This window comes from Pristiophorus japonicus, chromosome 21 (assembly GCF_044704955.1).
Source record: "Pristiophorus japonicus isolate sPriJap1 chromosome 21, sPriJap1.hap1, whole genome shotgun sequence".
NCBI classification, from domain to species: Eukaryota; Metazoa; Chordata; class Chondrichthyes; family Pristiophoridae; genus Pristiophorus; species Pristiophorus japonicus.
Genome location: NC_091997.1, coordinates 94,100,289 through 94,121,591, shown reverse-complemented (window position 1 = coordinate 94,121,591; position 21,303 = coordinate 94,100,289). Strand labels below are relative to the sequence as shown.

The window sequence follows — 21,303 nt, the reverse complement described above, 5'->3', positions numbered from 1 at the left end:
GCAGGTAAATACAGACAAAATGCAATGAAAAGAAAAGAGCCTTAAAATTCGTCCGTGCAGCGCCTGATTTTCAAGCATTAAATGGCTACCTAAGTCTCAAATATGGTGGGCAGGAAACGCGCTCTCGTTACGAGCCAGAACTGCACTACCCACCATATTGGTAAAGGGCAAAGAGTTAGCGTGCAGTGCCCACGTCCGAAACAGGCATTCGGCCTTTTCCATCTGCAAATCTGGGGCCTGACACCTGTTGGCGGCCTCCACAGGAGGATTAGTTTGCCTAGGCAGGCCTAGGCTGACACACATCCTAACAGGCAGTCCTTAAAGGGACGCTGAGGGCCACAACTAACGAGCTATACATACTGTGCGCACAATATACACTGAACCTAACACACAGTGACAAAGAAGAAGTGTTATAATAGATAATGCTAATGGATAAAAATATCAAGAAAGAGCAGAGATTTCATTTTACTTTCAATACTTTCACCTGCACTATTATTTTCTGGTCTAAGTTGCTGCAGTGCAACAATTGTCATAAATCCAGAAAATTTGCGAACATGATTGAGGGGATGGAGCTATGACGATCAATTTCACGCAGTTTCAGCGAGAGTTTGAACGGAGCAGCGCAGAAGTCCCAGGAAATGACGGCATGCGGTGAATATTGGCTTAACTCACTTACACCTTAATTTCCTGGGACATGTATGATGTGAACCGATCCCAGCACCCTAGATAGCCCATTCCAGTGGTGCAAGTGTCCAGGAAATTCTGGGCCGGTTTGTTTGAATGTTTTATGTTGTGTCATTGAACCACTGAATAAAACATCAAAGTGGTATCTCGTGCCAAAGGCCATTAAACAAATTGGTCATTTTAGCCAACACTGTATCAAAACGTGGATCACTGGGCAACATTTAGCATTGGGGCCCACCGCAATAAATCTGAATCCACTAACACTCGAAGGACAGACTTGCCAGACGGGCTGTGGATGTTGAGGGTGGGTCATTAGTCATAGCACGGGTTTCCTCAGTGAAGCGACAGTCCAGGGTTTGTTGTGGGAACTCGACTTCCTGCGGTTGGACTAAAACTATTGTTTTCTCTCTTTCAGGACTGCACTTTTTTTACCCGCAAAGAAATTCTTCGGTGAGTGACGACATCGCTGGGCTGGGGATGGGGTCTCTTTTCCGGCACAGTTTCTATTTTATTAAGCGTGATGGCAAGAGTGATTATGCAAAGTTCTCGGGTAGAAATTCACCTTTGGTGGCTGCACAAAGTATTGAATCGGCCTCTTGTTACGCTCCCTATCCAAAACACAGTTCCATTCACTTCTAATGAATCTGAGTCTTCGACGGAGCATTTAAAAATAGTGAAAGCTCCATTTCTGCACCCGCATTTTGTCTACAGTTTTAGAATGAGATAAATTCAATCTTTTCTTCAATTGAAAGAATGAACTTGCATTTATATAGTGCCGTTAATGACTTCCCAAAGTGCTTTACAGCCAATGAAGCATTTTTGCAGTGTAGACACTGTTGTAATGTAGAAAACGCAGCAACCAATTTGTGCACAGCAATGTGATAATGACCAGATAATCTGTTTTAGTGATGTTGATTGAGGGATAATTATTGGCCAGGACACCGGGGATAACTCCCCTGCTCTTCTTCAAATAGTGCCATGGGATCTTTTACATCCACCTGAGATCGCAGATGGGGCCTCGATTTAACTTCTCACCCAAAATACGGCACTTCTGACAATGCAGCACTCCCTCAGTACTGCAGGGTTAGCCTAGATTTTGTCCTCTTGTCCGTGGAGTGGGACTTGAACCCACGACCTTCTGACTCAGAGATAAGAGTGCTATCCACTGAGCCATGGCTGACTGCGTGTACATTGGAGCAGGGTTTGCGGTGGGTATAACGGCTTGCTCTCAGAGTACACCGTCATACCACCTTTGAAATGGACAGCAAGTTCTGATGCGCCAAATTCCGATCTCGCGATCTGTCAAGTTCTGACTTGGCAGATCATCCTCTCCGACTATTATCCTCACTGCTGGTGCAGACTTGGGCTAATTGCCAAGCAACTACCCAGCAATTATTCATGAAGTTTTATGGCTGGTGCAGCAGCCAGCTTGCACAGCGTAACACCTTTAATTATAACTCTCTTTGTCCTTTCAGCTTTAAAAAGGGTCCAAGTTTCTGAAAGTAACCTGCTCCCTACCCATTCATGGCTCCACCTGCAACCACACTCCCCCCACCCCCCAAAACTGAAAAGTTGAGGAATTAATAGAATGTCTCGATTTAAAAAATAACTGTTGGAATTTGTTTCAAGATGTAATTTAAATCAATTATTACTTTCTCTAAAGAAAAAAAACAATATTATTTTATGTGGAAGGATAAGGTGGAGTGGAACTTTCTTAGAATGATCGCAATGTAAAAAACTGTTATACCCGAGTATAAAAGTTTCGATAATTAGCGATTGTATTGCGGATCAGCCTAACAAAGTCGCATTCTCCCTGGGATCCTGAGCTTCATGAATAGAGTACAAAAGTGTGGCTATTATGATGAACCTGTATAAAACACTAGTTCAGTCTCAGCTGGAGTATTGTGTCAAATTCTGGGCACCGCACTTTAGGAAGGATGTCAAGGCCTTAGAGACGGTGCAGAAAAGATTTACGAGAATGGTTCCAGGGATGAGGGACTTCAGTTACGAGGATAAACCGGAGAAGCTGGGGTTGTTCTCCTTAGAGCAGAAAAGGTTGAGAGGAGATTTGATCGAGGTGTTCAAAATCATGAGGGGTCTGGATAGAGTAGATAGAGAGAAACTGTTCCCATTGGTGGAAGGGTCGAGAACCAGAGGACACAGATTTAAGGCGATTGGCAAAAGAACCAAAGGTGACATGAGGAAAAACTTTTTACGCAGCGAGTGGTTAGGATCTGGAATGTGCTGCCTGAAAGGGTGGTGGAGGCAGACTCGATCACTGCTTTCAAAAGGGAACTGGATAAGTTTCTGAAGGAGAGAGATTTGCAGAGCTACGGGGAAAGGGCGGGGGAGTGGGATTAGCTGAGGTGCTCTTCCAGAGAACGGCCAAATGGCCTTCTTCCGTGCTGTAACTGTTCTATGATTCTATATCTAAAGATTTAATTCAATACCGATATTACCAGCTTAGGATTAATAAATATGCAAAAGAAGCACTAGCCTCTAGGACTCAGGCCAAGTGGCCTGTTTCTGTGCCGTATATCCTATGCTGCAGTAAAACAGAGACGGTTAAATAAGCTCCACAGGAATCAAGCCCCTTACCACTCTCAGCATGGGGGCTCCCTCAGGCCCCTCGGAGCTTGATGCCGCGCTCCTGGACATCATGAGGCACGTGCTCCACACAACCTGCGGCATCCAGCGAGTGTATGTGTGGGGCCCTGCACCAGTTAAGTACGGATTCCTGTTGGAGGTCAGTGCCGTACTCCATACCTACGGCACCGACCGCAACTTCAATTTGCTTTCCCACCCATCTTTGTATCATCAGCAAACTTGGCTACATTACACTCGGTCCCTTCATCCAAATCATTAATATAGATTGTAAATAGTTGAGGACCTAGCACTCCATACCTGCGGCACCCCACTAGTTACTGATTGCCAACCGGAAAATTACCCATTTATCCCGACTCTCTGTTTGCTGTTAGTTAGCAAATCCTCTATCCATGCTAATATATGCTGTGAACTTTTATCTTGTGCAGTAACCTTTTATGTAGCACCTTATTGAATGCCTTCTGGAAATCCAAATATACCACATCCACTGGTTCCCCCCTTGACCACCCTGCTCGTTACATCCGCAAAGAACTCCAGCAATTTGTCAAACAAGATTTCCCTTTCATAAAACCATGCTGACTCTGCTTGATTGAATTTTGCTTTTCCAAATGTCCCACTACTGTTTCCTTAATAATGGACTCCAACATTTTCCCAAGCACAGATATTAGGCTAACTGGTCTATAGTTTCCTGCTTTTTGTCTGCCTCCTTTTTTAAATAGGGGCATTACATTTGCGATTTTCCAATTTGCTGGGACCTCCCCAGAATCCAGGGAATTTTGGTAGATTACAACCAACGCATCCACTATCTCTGAAGTTACTTCTCTTAAGACCCTAGGGTGTTAGGCATCAGGTCCAGGGGACTTGTCCACCTTTAGTCCAATTATTTTTCTGAGTACTACTTCTTTAGTGATTGTGATTGTGTTAAGTTCCTCCCTACCTATAGTCCCTTGTTTATCCACTATTGGGTTGTTTTAGTATCTTCTACCGTGAAGACTGATACAAAATATTTGTTCAACGTCTCTGCCATTTCCCTGTTTTCCATTATTAATTCCCTAGTCTCATCCTCCAGCGGACCGACATTTACTTTAGCCACTCTTTTCCTTTTTATGTACCTGTAGAAACTCTTGCTATCTGTGTTTATATTTCGTGTTACTTTCATAAGCTATCTTCCCTCTCTTAATCATTTTTTTAGTCGTTATTTGCTGGCTTTTAAGAATTTCCCAATCCTCTGGCCTCCCACTAGTCTTGGCCACATTGTATGCCCTTGATTTCAGTTTGATACCCTCCGCTATTTCCTTAGTTAGCCACAGATGGTTATCACTTCTCTTACAGTCTTTCCTTCTCATTGGGATATATTTTTGTTGTGAGTTATGAAATATCTCCTTAAATGTCTGCCACTACTCATCAACTGTCCCACACTTTAGTCTATTTTCCCAGTCCACTTTGGCCAATTCTGCCCTCATACCTTTGTCTCCATTACTTAAGCTTAGGACCCTAGTTTGAGAACCAACTTTCTTACCTTCCAACTGAATTTGAAATTCAACCATAATATGATCACTCATTCCGAGAGAATCTTTTACTATGAGATCATTTATTAATCCTGTCTCATTACAGATTATCAGATCTGAGATAGCCTGCTCCCTGGTTGGTTCTGCAATATACTGTTCAAGGAAACTTGTATACACAACACACACACATACATACACAAACATAGCAATAGGGGTCTCAGCCTCTCGAGCCTGAAACACAAACAGCAATGTGACAATGACCAGTTAATCTGTTTTAGTGATGTTAGTTGAGGGATAACTATTCCTTGGGATACCTGGGATAACTCTGAATAGTGGCCATGGATCTATTACACCCATCTGAGAGGGCAGACGGGGCTTCGGTTTAGCGTCTTGTCTGAAAGCCCGCACCTCTGAGAGTGCTGCACTGGGAGTGTGAGCCTAGATTTTAGTGCTCAGGTCCCTGGAGTGAGACTTGAACCCACGACCTATGACTCAGAGGTGGGGGTGCTGCCCACTGACCCACAGCTGGCACCGTATCATACGCCATGTCAATGTGCATCCAGGCAGCAGCGAGTGAGACCAAGGCCAGCCTTTCTCCACAGATAAAATGGATTTCTTAACCATTTCTCAATCTTAATCCTCAACAGTCAATCGTGGCCGCTGTGCTCAAACCCCACTGGACTGTCGGAGCTGTTATGCAGCACTCCAGATGTTGGTGTGTGGTTACACTCTCTGCCCAGTGAGGCAGATATGTGGCATTTGTCCATTGGGAGCTCACACACTGTTAATCAACCTGTCGGCCGCATAAATCCTCGCTGCCTTGTTCTGTAATATATTGGTCTCTCAGAGTCCTGCACTTCAGTAAGTAATGTCACATAATGTGATTGCTCATCATCGCTCCAACTGCACGCTCGCCATATTTCATCCATGCCCGTCGGCTCTCTGACTGCGCGGCGATCAGAAGATGTTGCCGAATCCGCTCCGCGTATCGAGTGTGATTTTCGGCCCTGGGGGTGAGGGCGGGTGCTTAAACCGTGACTGGCTGAATGGGAAATTGAACAGAGCTTGTGTCTGTGAGGACTTGTTTGTCACAATAGATATTTGCAAGTGCCTGGGCTAGAAATGGATCGGCTCGCGTACATCCTGCTCAATATTCAGCTCAATGCATTCATTCATTTATTTATTTTTTCCTTCCTTTCTCTTTCTCTCTCATTCTATCTTGTTCTCTCGTTCTCTCTCTATTTCTCATTCTCTCTTGTTCTCTCTCTCTTTTTCTCTTTTTCTCATTCTCTCTCTTTCTCTTTCTTTCTCTATTTCTCTTTCTCATTCTCTCTCTATTTCTCTTCCTCTTCTCTCTTTTTCTTTCGACAGAGCTGAATGTCGGGCGGGAAGTACACTGGGTGGCTGATTCGATCGCGCCCGTTTTGCACCATTGCCAAGACAATCTCTTGATCTGTGCACGGCGGCCACAGCTGGCCCACGGCAGAGTCGTGGAGCAGCTGCAAGCAAGGCCGCTGTGCTGGGAGTTACTGCGACTGCTCCCCTGCAATACAACGATTGTGGCCTGGATCTCGGGGGCTGCAGACCGGGACACTGAGGGAGAGGCGTGCAGCACTCGCCTGCTTCCTACACCATGAAAAAAAGAAAGGAAGACACATTAATGTAGCTCCTCTACGACCTCAGGACATTCCAAAGAGCTTTATATCCACTTTCTGGAGTGTAGTCACTGTTGTAATGTGGGAAACACGGCAGCCAAATTGCGCACAGCAAGCTCCCACAAATAACAATGTGATAATGACCAGATAATCTGTTTTAAAACTTGAGGAATAAATATTGGTTGGGACATCAAGGGAATTCCACAGCTCTTCTGTGAAATAGTGCTATGGGATCTTTACATCCATGTGGTTTAAAGTCTCACCCATACAGGGCTTTGTATGGTCATAGTTACAATACTTGAAACGATCAGTTTGAGATGTACGGTTAAAATGTCGCACTAGTTACAGTTCCACTTCTCCATCACCTTGCTAGCTATTCCCATAATCCTGGGAATCCTTCCTCACATCCTTCTGTGTATTCTTGGTCTCTGACCCAGTACTGATACTGGGCTCCCCATACACTTTCAAAAAGGTCAGTACTGCTTCTTATTCGTGAAAGATCGCATGGCACTCTTTCAAAGAAGACCAGGGGAGTTCTCCCAGGTGACCTGGCCAACATCTATCCCTCAACCAACATCATTAAAAGCCGATTATCTGATCATTATCAGAAGAACATAAGAAATACGACTAGGAGTAGACCATTTCAAACTCTTACTATCTGTTTTTATATTTCGTGCTAGTTTACTTTTATAATCTATCTTCTCTCTCTTAATCATTTTTTTAGTCGTTCTCTGCTGGCTTTTAAAAATTTCCCTGAGAGGACGAGACCGGAGAATTAGTAATGGGGAACATGGAGATGGCAGAAACTCTGAGCAAATATTTTGTGTCAGTCTTTACGGTAGAGGACACTAACAATATTCCACAGTGGATAGTCATGGGGCTATAGGGGGAGAGGAACTTAACACAATCACAATCACTAAGGAGGTGGTACTCAGTAAGATAATGATACTAAAGGCAGATAAATCCCCTGGACCTGATGGCTTGTATCCTAGAGTCTTAAGAGAAATAGCGGCAGGGATAGTGGATGCATTGGTTGTAACTTACCAAAATTCCCTGGATTCTGGGGAGGTCCCAGCAGATTGGAAAACTGCAAATGTAACGCCCCTATTTAAAAAAGGAGGCAGACAAAAAGCAGGAAACTATAGACCAGTTAGCCTAACAACTGTGGTTGGGAAAATGTTGGAGTCCATTATTAAAGAAGCAGTAGCAGGACATTTGGAAAAGCAAAATTCGGTCAGGCAGAGTCAGCATAGATTTATGAAGGGGAAGTCATGTTTGACAAATTTGCTAGAAGTCTTTGAGGATGTAACGAAGAGGGTGGATAAAGGGGAACCAGTGGATGTGGTGTATTTGGAGTTCCAGAAGGCATTTGACAAGGTGCCACATAAAAGGTTACTGCACAAGATAAAAGTTCACGGGGTTGAGGGTAATATATTAGCATGGATAGAGGATTGGCCAACTAACAGAAAACAGAGAAGAGTCAGGATAAATGGTTCATTCTCTGGTTGGCAATCAGTAACCAGTGGGGTGCCGCAGGGATCAGTGCTGGGACCCCAACTATTTACAATCTATATTAACAACTTGAAAGAAGGGACTGAGTGTAACGTAGCCAAGTTTGCTGATGATACAAAGATGGGAGGAAATTCAATGTACGAGGAGGACACAAAAAATCTGCAAAAGGACATAGACAGGCTAAGTGAGTGGGCAAAAATTTGGTAGATGGAGTATAATGTTAGAAAGTGTGAGGTCATGCACTTTGGCAGAAAAAATCAGAGAACAAGTTATTATTTAAATGGAGAAAGATTGCAAAGTGCTGCGGGACCTGGGGGTTCTTGTGCATGAAACACAGAAGGTTAGTATGCAGGTACAGCAAGTGATCAGGAAGGCCAATGGAATCTTGGCCTTTGTTGTAAAGGGGATGGAGTATAAAAGCAGGGCAGTCTTGCAACAGCCATACAGGGTACTGGTGAGGCCACACTTGGAATACTGCGTGCAGTTTTGGTTTCCATATTTACATTTGGGGAGGGCAGCAGCAGCCAAGTTCATGGCACCGTGGCTGGCTCTGCTGCACAGGTGGGCAGGAAAAAGAGTGGGAGAGCGATAGTGATAGGGGATTCGATTGTAATAGGGATAGATAGGCGTTTCTGCGGAGACTCCAGGATGGTATGTTACCTCCCTGGTGCAAGGGTCAAGGATGTCTCGGAGCGGGTGCGGGACATTCTGAAAAGGGAGGGTGAACAGCCAGTTGTCGTGGTGCACATTGGTACCAAGGATATAGGTAAAAAAAGGGATGACTAGCACATCATCGAGACGAATTTAAGGAGCTAGGAGCTAAATTAAAACATAGTACCTCAAAAGTAGTAATCTCAGGATTGCTACCAGTGCCACGTGCTAGTCAGAGTAGGAATCGCAGGATAGTTCAGATGAATACGTGGCTTGAGCAGTGGTGCAGCAGGGAGGGATTCAAATTCCTGGGGCATTGGAACCGGTTCTGGGGAAGGTGGGACCAGTACAAACCAATGTCCTAGGGGGAGTGTTTGCTAGTGCTGTTGGGGAGGAGTTAAACTACGATGGCAGGGGGATGGGAACCAATGCAGGGAGACAGAGGGAAACAAAAAGGAGACAAAAGCAAAAGACAGAAAGGAGATGAGTAAAAATGGAGGGCAGAGAAACCCAAGGCAAAAAACAAAAAGGGCCACTGAATATAAAGGGGCTGCAGGAGGGGTCAAAACTAGAAATCATGGTTTAAAAACTAGTATTAAAACACTCTACCTAAACGCACGCAGCATTCGAAATAAAGTAAATGAGTTGACGGCACAAATCATTACAAATGGGTATGATTTGGTGGCCATTACAGAAACGTGGTTGCAGGGTGGCCAAGACTGGGAATTAAACATACAGGGGTATCTGACGATTCGGAAAGATAGACAAGAAGGGAAAGGAGGTAGGGTAGCTCTGTTAATAAAGGATTATATCAGGGCAGTTGTGAGAGACGAACATAAGAAATTAAGAACATAAGAATTAGGAACAGGAGTAGGCCATCTAGCCCCTCGAGCCTGCTCCGCCATTCAATAAGATCATGGCTGAGCTGGCCGTGGACTCAGCTCCACTTACCCGCCCGCTCCCCATAACCCTTAATTCCCTTATTGGTTAAAAATCTATCTATCTGTGACTTGAATACATTCAATGAGCTAGCCTCAACTGCTTCCTTGGGCAGAGAATTCCACAGATTCACAACCCTCTGGGAGAAGAAATTCCTTCTCAACTTGGTTTTAAATTGGCTCCCCCGTATTTTGAGGCTGTGCCCCCTAGTTCTAGTCTCCCCGACCAGTGGAAACAACCTCTCCACCTCTATCTTGTCTATCCCTTTCATTATTTTAAATGTTTCTATAAGATCACCCCTCATCGTTCTGAACTCCAACGAGTAAAGACCCAGTCTACTCAATCTATCATCATAAGGTAACCCCCTCATCTCCGGAATCAGCCGAGTGAATCGTCTCTGTACCCTCTCCAAAGCCAGTATAAGTAAGGTGACCAAAACTGCACGCAGTACTCCAGGTGCAGCCTCACCAATACCCTATACAGTTGCAGAAGGACCTCCTTGCTTTTGTACTCCATCCCTCTCGCAATGAAGGCCAACATTCCATTCGCCTTCCTGATTACCTGCTGCACCTGCAAACTAACTTTTTGGGATTCATGCACAAGGACCCCCAGGTCCCTCTGCACCTCAGCATGTTGCAATTTCTCCCCATTCAAACAATATTCCCTTTTGCTGTTTTGTTTCCCAAGGTGGATGACCTCACACTTTCTGACATTGTACTCCATCTGCCAAACCCTAGCCAACTCGCTTAACCTATCCAAATCTCCCTGCAGCCGCTCTGTGTCCTCTACACAACCCGCTTTCCCACTAATCTTAGTGTCATCTGCAAATTTTGTTGCACGACACTCTGTCCCCTCTTCCAGATCATCTATGTATATTGTAAACAATTGTGGTCCCAGCACCGATCCCTGTGGCACACCACTAACCACCGACTTCCAACCCGAAAAGGACCCATTTATCCCGACTCTCTGCTTTCTGTTCACCAGCCAATTCTCTATCCATGCTAATACATTTCCTCTGACTCCGCGTACCTCTATCTTCTGCAGTAATCTTTTGTGTGGCACCTTATCGAATGCCTTTTGGAAATCTAAATACACCACATCCATCGGTACACCTCTATCCACCATGCTCGTTATATCCTCAAAGAATTCCAGTAAATTAGTTAAACATGATTTCCCCTTCATGAATCCATGCTGCGTCTGCTTGATTGCACTATTCCTATCTAGATGTCCCGCTATTTCTTCCTTAATGATAGTTATAAGCATTTTCCCCACTACAGATGTTAAACTAACCGGCCTATAGTTACCTGCCTTTTGTCTGCCCCCTTTTTTAAACAGAGGCATTACATTAGCTGCTTTCCAATCTGCTGGTACCTCCCCAGAGTCCAGAGAATTTTGGTAGATTATTGGCTCTAATGAACAAAATGTTGAATCATTGTGGGTGGAGATTAGAGATAGTAAGGGGAAAAAGTCACGGTGGGGCGGGCAATAATCAAGGGAATAATGGAGGCTTGTGAAAAAGGAACGGCAGTAATCATGGGGGATTTTAACCTACATATCGATTGGTCAAATCAAATCGCACGGGGTAGCCTGGAGGAGAAATTCATGGAATGCATACGGGATTGTATCTCAGAACAGTATGTTACAGAACCTACAAGGGAGCAAGCTATCTTAGATCTGGTCCTGTGTAATAGACATAGAAGACATAGAAAATAGGTGCAGGAGTAGGCCATTCGGCCCTTCTAGCCTGTACCGCTATTCAATGAGTTCATGGCTGAACATGCAACCTCAGTAACCTCTTCCCGCTTTCTCGCCATACCCCTTGATCCCCCGAGTAGTAAGGACTTCATCTAACTCCCTTTTGAATATATTTAGTGAATTGGCCTCAACAACTTTCTGTGGTAGAGAATTCCACAGGTTCACCACTCTCTGGGTGAAGAAGTTTCTCCTCATCTCTGTCCTAAATGGCTTACTCCTTATCCTTAGACTATGACCCCTGGTTCTGGACTTCCCCAACATTGGGAACATTCTTCCTGCACCTAACCTGTCTAAACCCGTCAGAATTTGAAACGTTTCTATGAGGTCCCCTCTCATTCTTCTGAACTCCAGTGAATACAAGCCCAGTTGATCCAGCCTTTCTTGATAGGTCAGTCCCACCATCCCGGGAATCATTCTGGTGAACCTTCGCTGCACTCCCTCAATAGCAAGAATGTCCTTCCTCAAGTTAGGAGACCAAAACTGTACACAATACTCCAGGTGTGGCCTCACCAAGGCCCTGTACAACTGTAGCAACACCTCCCTGCCCCTGTATTCAAATCCCCTCGCTATGAAGGCCAACATGCCATTTGCTTTCTTAACCGCCTGCTGTACTTGCATGCCAACCTTCAATGACTGATGTACCATGACACCCAGGTCTCGTTGCACCTCCCCTTTTCCTAATCTGTCACCATTCAGATAATAGTCTGTCTCTTTGTTTTTACCACCAAAATGAATAACCTCACATTTATCCACATTATACTTCATCTGCCATGCATTTGCCCACTCACCTAACCTATCCAAGTCACTCTGCAGCCTCATAGCATCCTCCTCGCAGCTCACACTGCCACCCAACTTAGTGTCATCCACAAATTTGGAGATACTACATTTAATCCCCTCGTCTAAATCATTAATGTACAGTGTAAACAGCTGGGGCCCCAGCACAGAACCTTGCAGTACCCCACTAGTCACTGCCTGCCATTCTGAAAAGTACCCATTTACTCCTACTCTTTGCTTCCTGTCTGACAACTAATTCTCAATCCACGTCAGCACACTACCCCCAATCCCATGTGCTTTAACGTTGCACATTAATCTCTTGTGTGGGACCTTGTCGAAAGTCTTCTGAAAGTCCAAATATACCACATCAACTGGTTCTCCCTTGTCCACTCTACTGGAAACATCCTCAAAAAATTTTTTTTTTAATGAGACAGGAATAATAAACGATCTCCTAATAAAAGATCCTCTCGGAATGAGTGATCACAGTATGATTGAATTTGTAATACAGATTGAGGGTGAGGAAGTAATGTCTCAAACAAGCGTACTATGCTTAAACAAAGGGGACTACAGTGGGATGAGGGCAGAGTTGGCTAAAGTAGACTGGAAACATAGACTAAACGGTGGCACAATTGAGGAACAGTGGAGGACTTTATAAGGAGCTCTTTCATAGTGCTCAACAAAAATATATTCCAGTGAAAAAGAAGGACGGTAATAGAAGGGATAACCAGCCATGGATAACCAAGAAATAAAGGAGAGTATCAAATTAAAAACCAATGCGTATAAGGTGGCCAAGGTTATTGGGAAAATAGAAGATTGGGAAAATTTTAAACGACAGCAAAGAATGACTAAGAAAGCAACAAAGAAGCGGAAAACATAAAAACGGATAGTAAAAGCTTTTACAGATATATAAAACGGAAAAGAGTGACTAAAGTAAATGTGGGTCCCTTAGAAGATGAGAAGGGGGATTTAATAATGGGAAATGTGGAAATGGCTGAGACCTTAAACAATTATTTTGCTTCGGTCTTCACGGAAGACACAAAAACCATGCCAAAAATTGCTGGTCACAGGAATGTGGGAAGGGAGGACCTTGAGACAATCACTATCACTAGGGGGGTAGTGCTGGACAGGCTAATGGGACTCAAGGTAGACAAGTCCCCTGGTCCTGATGAAATGCATCCCAAGGTATTAAAAGAGATGGCGGAAGTTATAGCAGATGCATTCGTTATAATCTACCAAAATTCTCTGGACTCTGGGGAGGTACCAGCGGATTGGAAAGCAGCTAATGTAATGCCTCTGTTTAAAAAAGGGGGAAGACAAAAGGCAGGTAATTATAGGCCGGTTAGTTTAACATCTGTAGTGATAAAATGCTTGAAGCTATCATTAAGGAAGAAATAGCGGGACATCTAGATAGGAATAGTGCAATCAAGCAGACGCAGCATGGATTCATGAAGGGGAAATCATGTTTAACTAATTTACTGGAATTCTTTGTGGATATAACGAGCATGGTGGATAGAGGTGTACCGATGGATGTGGTGTATTGAGATTTTCAAAAGGCATTCGATAAGGTGCCACACAAAAGGTTACTGCAGAAGATAAAGGTACGTGGAGTCAGAGGAAATGTATTAGCATGGATAGAGAATTGTCTGGCTAACAGAAAGCAGAGAGTCGGAATAAATGGGTCCTTTTCGGATTGGAAATTGGTGGTTGGTGGTGTGCCACATGGATCGGTGCTGGGACCACAACTGTTTACAATATACATAGATGACCTGGAAGAGGGGACAGAGTGTAGAGTAACAAAATTTGCTGATGACACAAAGATTAGTGGGAAAGCGGGTTGTGTAGAGGACACAGAGAGGCTGCAAAGAGATTGAGATAGGTTACGTGAATGGGCTAAGGCTTGGCAGGTGGAATACAATGTCGGAAAGTGTGAGGTCATCCACCTTGGGGAAAAAAAACAGTAAAAGGGAATATTATTTGAATGGGGAGAAATTACAACATGCTGCGGTGCAGAGAGACCTGGGGGTCCTTGTGCATGAATCCCAAAAAGTTAGTTTGCAGGTGCAGCAGGTAATCAGGAAGGCGAATGGAATGTTGGCCTTCATTGCGAGAGGGATGGAGTACAAAAGCAGGGAGGTCCTTCTGTAACTGTGTAGGGTATTGGTGAGGCCGCACCTGGAGTACTGCGTGCAGTTTTGGTCACCTTACTTAAGGAAGGATATACTGGCTTTGGAGGGGATGCAGAGATGATTCACTAGGCTGATTCCGGAGATGAGGGGGTTACCTTATGATGATAGATTGAGTAGACTGGGTCTTTACTCGTTGGAGTTCAGAAGGATGAGGGGTGATCTTATAGAAACATTTAAAATCATGAAAGGGATAGACAAGATAGAGGCAGAGAGGTTGTTTCCACTGGTTGTGGAGAGTAGAACTAGGGGGCACAGCCTCAAAATACGGGGGAGTCAATTTAAAACCCAGTTGAGAAGGAATTTCTTCTCCCAGTGGGTTGTGAATCTGTGGAATTCTCTGCCCAAGGAAGCAGTTGAGGCTAGCTCATTGAATGTATTCAAGTCACAGATAGATAGATTTTTAACCAATAAGGGAATTAAGGGTTACGGGGAGCGGGCGGGTAAATGGAGCTGAGTCCACGGCCAGATCAGCCATGATCTTGTTGAATGGCGGAGCAGGCTCGAGGGGCTAGATGGCCTACTCCTGTTCCTAATTCTTATGTTCTTATGTTCTTATGAGACAGTTCAGAGAAGGTTCACTAGGTTGATTCCGGCGATGAGGGGGTTGACTCATGAGGAAAGGTTGAGTAGGTTGGGCCTCGACTCATTGGAATTCAGAAGAATGAGAGGTGGTCTTACCGAAATGTATAAGATTATGAGGGGGCTTGACAAGGTGGATGCAGAGAAGATGTTTACACTGATGGGGGAGACTAGAACTAGAGGGCATGATCTTAGAATAATAGGCTGCCTATTTAAAACAGAGATGAGGAGAAATTTCTTTGCTCAGAGGGTTGTAAATCTGTGGAATTCGCTGCCTCAGAGAACTGTGGAAGCCGGGACATTGAACAAATTTAAGGCAGAAATAGACAGTTTCTTAAATGATAAGGGGATAAAGGGTTATAGGGAGCGGGCGGGGAAGTGGATCTGAGTCCATGATCGGATCAGCCATGATCTTATTGAATGGCGGAGCAGGCTCGAGGGGCCGTATGGCCTACTCCTGCTCCTATTTCTTATGTTCTTATTTTATATATGTAAAATTTTAAATTGTTACATTTTTTTCTTACTTTTCCTTTCTGCATCTTCTCTCTCTCTCTGAATCCAATCTTTCTTCCCTACACTTTGTTTCTCTTTCTGTCGCTGATTCGACTCGAATTCAATCTGTTTCCTTCTCCATCATTCCTCTCTCTCTTTCTCAATCTTTCAATCTGACTGGTCAATCAGCGAGACAGTGGGTCCCGCCATTCACCAAGGTCCCAGCGCAGCGAGGGCAATGGGGCATCTATCAGCTCCCACTTCCCGCAAGTTATGGCGCACACATTTTCGAGCTGGAGGGTGCAGGGAAAAGTCTAACTAATGGTGCACATCGCAAGATGCCACACTCTAGCAAACTCTGGCACCTTTTTTCGGTCCCTGCTTCAAATACCTTGGCTTCTGCAATTTAGATTACTCTCGTAAGTGATTTCCAGTTACTTGTAGTCTCAAGAATATGTGCACTAGCCTTGATATCTGCTTTTATGAGCAAGACCAAGACAAAGCCTTGCTGTAAATTGCTCCATCGATTGGATCTTTCCCGTGTGCCTCATGTCCTCCAACAGCAGCAGCGAGTCACAGTATCAGTCTCACTTCAACCTTTAATAATTAACAGGCAAATTTATTGAACAATAGATAAACAAGGGGCCAGGTAACACTTGAATATCTATTTTGACAGTGGATAATAAACAAACCAGTTCCTTGAACATGAGACAGTGGAAATACAAATCAGAGGAGATGTTAATTGGGCTGCCGATTCACTCACACCCGTTTTACACTGTTGCACAAAGTCAAGATTCACCCTGTTAAATGTCTAAAAGCTGTTATTTTGTGGTTAACCTTTCTATACGCAGTATTCTTTCCGACATTACAACAGTGACTAAACTTCAAAACTAATTCATTGGCTGTAAAGTGTTTTGGGATGTCCTGAAGTTGTGAAAGGAGCTATAGAAATGCAAGTTCTTTCTATCTTTATCTTAAATTTTGGCAGTCTCATCAACTAACAAGCCTAAGCAATCTTTTTGAAGGTTCCAGCCAACGCAACTCAACTCAACCCCACTCAGTTTGCTGACCCGCTCCAGCTCTTTGAATAACTCTGGAAACAGTTACCAGGATTTCCTAGCTTTGAATAACTCTCAGCTACATTCAAAAGTAAATGTTGGCTATTGAGTCAATTTTGGGATCTTGCACTAAATATTCTTTCTGGTTTGGTGTCACTGACACTCATAATTGGACCACATGTTCCCTATGATCTGGAGTGCACCCTCCCCTGCCCAATACCTAGGCAAGTGATAGGGACAAATAACCTAGGGATCGTCACTGAAGACCCTTACTTTGTACACTGGCCGCTGGAATGCATCTCTTGTCACCATGTGAAAATCTCCTGTTACCACGTAGAATCAGTATGGGTGGAGCTAAGGAATAACAAGGGGCAGAAAACACTCTAACAGTAGCTATACCGTTGGACAGAATATTAATCAAGAAATAGTCGGAGCTTGTAACAAAGGTAATGCAATAATCGTGGGGGACTTTAATCTTCATATAGACTGCACAAATCAAATTGGTAAAGGTAACCTGGAGGACGAGTTCAAGGAATGCATTCGGGACAGTTTCCTAGAACAATACGTCATGGAACCAACGAGGGAACAAGCTATTTTAGATCTTGTACTGTGTAATGAGACAGGGTTAATTAGTAATCTCATAGGAAAGGATCCTCTGGGGCAGAGTGATCATAATACGATAGAATTTCACATTAGTGACTTGCCTAAGTCCAAAATTAGAGTCTTAAACTTAAATAAAGCCAATTACATAGGACTGAAGGCGAGTTGGCTAGGGTAGATTGGAAAAATAGATTAAAAGGTATGGCAGTAGATTAGCAGTGACTAGCATTTAAATAAATATTTCATAATTCTCAACTAAAATGCATTCCATTAAGAAACAAAAACTACACAGGAAAAGTGATCCATCCGTGGCTAACTAAAAAAGTTAAGGATAGCATTAGATTGAAAGAAGAAGCTTAGAATGTTGTGAAGAATAGTAGTAGGCCTGAGGATTGGGAGAGTTTCAGAAACCAGCAAAGGGTGACCAAAACATTGATAAAAAGGAAAAAAATAGACTATGAGAGAAAACTAACAAGAAATATAAAACAGATTGTAAGAGCTGCTACAAGTATATAAAAAGGAAGAGAGTAACAAAAGTAAACATTGGTCCCTGAGAGACCGAGGCAGGAGAAATTATTATGGGGGAATAAGGAAATGGCAGAAACGTTAAACAAATATTTTGTATCTGTCTTCACAGTAGAAGATGCAAAAAGCAAACCTAAAATGGTGGGGAACCAAGAGTCTAATGAGGGTGAAGAACTTAATGTAATTAATATAAGTAGAGAAAAATTGCTCGAGAAATTAATGGGACAAAACTAAAATAAATGGGACAAAACAAGCCGACAAATCCCTAGACCTGACGGCCTACATCCTCGGGTTCTAAAAGAGGTGGCTGCAGAGATAGTGGATGATGGGTAGCAAATGTAACCCCGCTATTCAAGAAAGAAGGGAGAGAGAAAATGGGGAACGACAGGCCAGTTAGCCTGACATCAGTCATCGGGAAAATGCTGGAATCCATTGTTAAGGAAGTGGTATCAGGGCACTTAGAGAATCATAACATGATTAGACAGAGTCAACATGTTTTTATCAAACAGAAATGGTATTTGACAAATTTATTAGAGTTTTTTGAGGATGTAACTAGCAGGATAGATAAAGGGGAACTAGTGGATGTAGTATATTTGGATTTCTAAAAGGCATTCAATAAGGTGCCACATAAAAGGATATGACACAAGATAAGGGATTATGGGATTGGAAGTAATGTATTCGCATGGATAGAGGATTAGTTAATGGACAGGAAACAGGGAGAAGGGATAAATGGGTCTTTTTCAGGCAAGTGGCAGGCTGTAAGTAGTGGGGTGCCGCAGGGATCAGTGCTGGGGCTTCAGCTATTTACAATCTGTATTAATGACCTAGATGAAGGGACCGAGTGTAATGTATCCAAGTTTGCTGACTATACAAGCTAGGTGGGACAGAGCTGTGAGGAGAACACAAAGCGTCTGCAAAGGGATATAGATAGACTAAGTGAGTGGGCAGTAAGGTGGCAGATGGAGTATAATGTGGGGAAATGTGAGCTTATTCACTTTGATAATCCGTTAGTGCCCTGCCCTGCCCCCCCTCCCGCCGTGCTCCGCTCCGCCGACAGTAACCGTTAGTGCCCCACCGCGCTGCGCCACACCGCGCCAGCAGTAACCAGTAGCGACCCGCTCCACTGGCGAGGATGGCATCATCACCGTGCACGGCAGCCTGTTTTCGCCCCAGAGCGAACATTCGGAAGCGCCCCCTGAAGCCATGCCGGGCGATGACAGGTTCAGGGGGCATGGACCGGGCAGCCGGCCACTCGTGGGGCGCTAGTTAAAGGGGAGGTAGTGTGTGCAGAAAATAAAGATCGCCTGACTTACCGGTCACGTCCCGTTGCATCCTTCACCGCGGAGACCGTGCCGCGATCAGCACCCCGGAACTCCGTGTGAGAACCGGGCTGGTGGCACGGCACCCCGCTCCCTGCTGGTCCAGGTAGGGACCCTCAGAGTCGGCAGCTTGGCCCTCCCCTTTAATGAAGGGGAGCACCCCTTCTATGCGGCAACTCTACACGTCCCAGCGCGGAGTGCTGTGCCCCTCTCCCTGTGCTTCCACACCGTCTACGCCCCACAGAGGAGGTGGAGTGAGTTATTTTGCGCTCCAGTCCCTCTCGAGAGTGGTACCCCAAATATCGCGAGTGGGGTGGGACCTCTGTGCCTGCTGCAGGAACCCCCATCTCGTGGCTATTACTGTCCCCAAACGGGGCGCTGTGCAATTTACCCCCCTAAGATGCAACTTGCTCTCTCTATACACGGACTGTAAAGTAGAAGACTGATTACAGTAACCTCACAATAGCCTAGCAGTCTGGTTAGGCCAGCCCATACCTTTGAAACACAGAGAACCTTTTGGTTGTTGGCTACAGTAGCTATTCTCTGGCTCAAGAACAACACCATAAGCACCAAGGTATCTCAAGAAATCCTGAGGAAGAAAGATTTGCATTTCTATCGCACTTTTCACGACCACAAGACGTCCCAACGCACTTTACAGCCAATGATGTACTTTTCGAGATGTAGTCACTGGAATAATGTAGGAAGCCCAATTTGCGCACAGCAAGCTCCCACAAACACCGAGGTGACAATGACCAGATAATCTGTTTTCAGTGATGTAGCTGGAGGGCTAAATATTGGCCAGGACACCGGGGATAACTCCCCTGCTCTTCTTCGTAAGTGTGCCACGGGATCTTTTATATCTGAGAAAGTTTAACGTCGCATCCGAGAAACGGCACCTCCGACAGTGCAGCACTCCTTCAGCACTGCACTGGAGTGTCAGCCTGCATTTTTGTGCTCAAGCCCCTGGAGTGGGACTTAAACCCACAACCTTCTGACTTGGAGGTGAGGGTGCTGCCCACTGAGCCACTGGTTGACAAGGGGGGGCCGGGGGGGGGGGCCATCTTTGACAGTAGCATAATGTTTCAAATGACTAACATTTCAGACCATCATTGTGCAGCCTTTCATGTGGCACTTTGTCAGATACATTTTGGAAGTCGAGGTAGAGAATGCTGTAGGGTTTTCCACTTGACATGTTACTTCCTTGAATAGGTCCAGGAGTTTGCCCCTTCTGAATCCATGTTGGTTGTTATATTAGGGCAGGAATGAGGTAGGATTTAAAGTGCATCTTAAAGGAGGAACGAGAGAGGTAGCGAGGCGGAGAGGCAGAGAGATTTAGGGAGGGAATTCCAGAGCTCCGTTAGCATGGAATAATCCTCAAGTTTTCTCCACAATTTATTCTCTTATTTTACCCAGTGTTGAAATAAGAGTGATGGGCCTGAGGGCCTGGTCTGCAGTGACCATTGCTGATTACAGTCTGCACATATCCTGCTCCGTGCGAGTGGCCAGGGCTTCTGATCTAATGAATGAAGTTCCAAGGAACATAGAAACATAGAAATTTACAGCGCAGAAGGAGGCCATTGCGGCCCATCATGTCCGCGCCGGCTGACAACGAGCCTCACAGCCCTCGGTCAGCAGCCCTGAAGGTTACATATAAACCAATGAACAATGAACAATGGCGGAAAGGTAAAGAGCACCTAACCCAACCAGTCCGCCCCACACAACTGCAACACCCCTTACACTGAAACATTCTACACTCCACCCCAACCGGAGCCATGTGATCTCCTGGGAGAGGCAAAAACCAGATAAAAACCCAGGCCAATTGGGGAGAAAATCTGGGAAAATTCCTCTCCGACTCATCCAGGCGATCAAAACTAGTCCAAGAGATCACCCTGGCCGTATTTGATTCCCTGCAGTACTTACCATTATATCTGCGCCGGCCAACAAAAGGTCATCCAGTCTAATCCCAATTACCAGCTCTAGGTCCGTAACCCTGCAGGTTACTGCACTTTAAGTGCCCATCCAACCATCTCTTAAAAGTGGTGAGTGTTTCTGCATCCACCTTCTTCTTCTTAGGCGGTCCCTCGAATCGAGGATGACTTGCTTCCACGACAAAGAGGGATGAGTTCGATGAGCTCACAGGTGTTTCAATGAAGGACCTAATATTCCAGGTCTCGAACTACATGCTGAAGGGTGGAAGATGCCTGTGTGTGGACTTTTGTAACGTGGGGTGACCGTTGCACACCAGCCACCACACGGGCTTGGTCCAGTGGCAAGGATTAACCAAGATGCCTGGAGACCAGCTCTGCTGCACGGGCCCAGTGTGCACATATATCACAGTGCTGTCCCCGGGCCCTCGCCTCCCCTGGGCCCCGAACACATCGCTCTACAATCTCTCGCCGCTCCTTCGCCCTGACCTCGCCGCTCCTCTGCTGGTTGCCGCCGCTCCTGCTGTACCTGCCCAT

At 44.9% G+C, this 21,303-nt stretch overlaps 1 protein-coding gene across 1 annotated transcript in view; it reads left to right on the top strand.

The window, feature by feature from the left end:
* The window catches only part of cib2 (calcium and integrin binding family member 2), a 625,685-nt gene that overhangs the window by 26,759 nt on the left and 577,623 nt on the right, over window positions 1-21,303 (top strand). Inside the window, exon 2 of the mRNA XM_070864228.1 lies at window positions 1,100-1,134. Within this exon, the coding sequence (XP_070720329.1) occupies window positions 1,100-1,134 (35 nt within the window). The remainder of the gene's footprint in view (window positions 1-1,099; window positions 1,135-21,303) is intronic.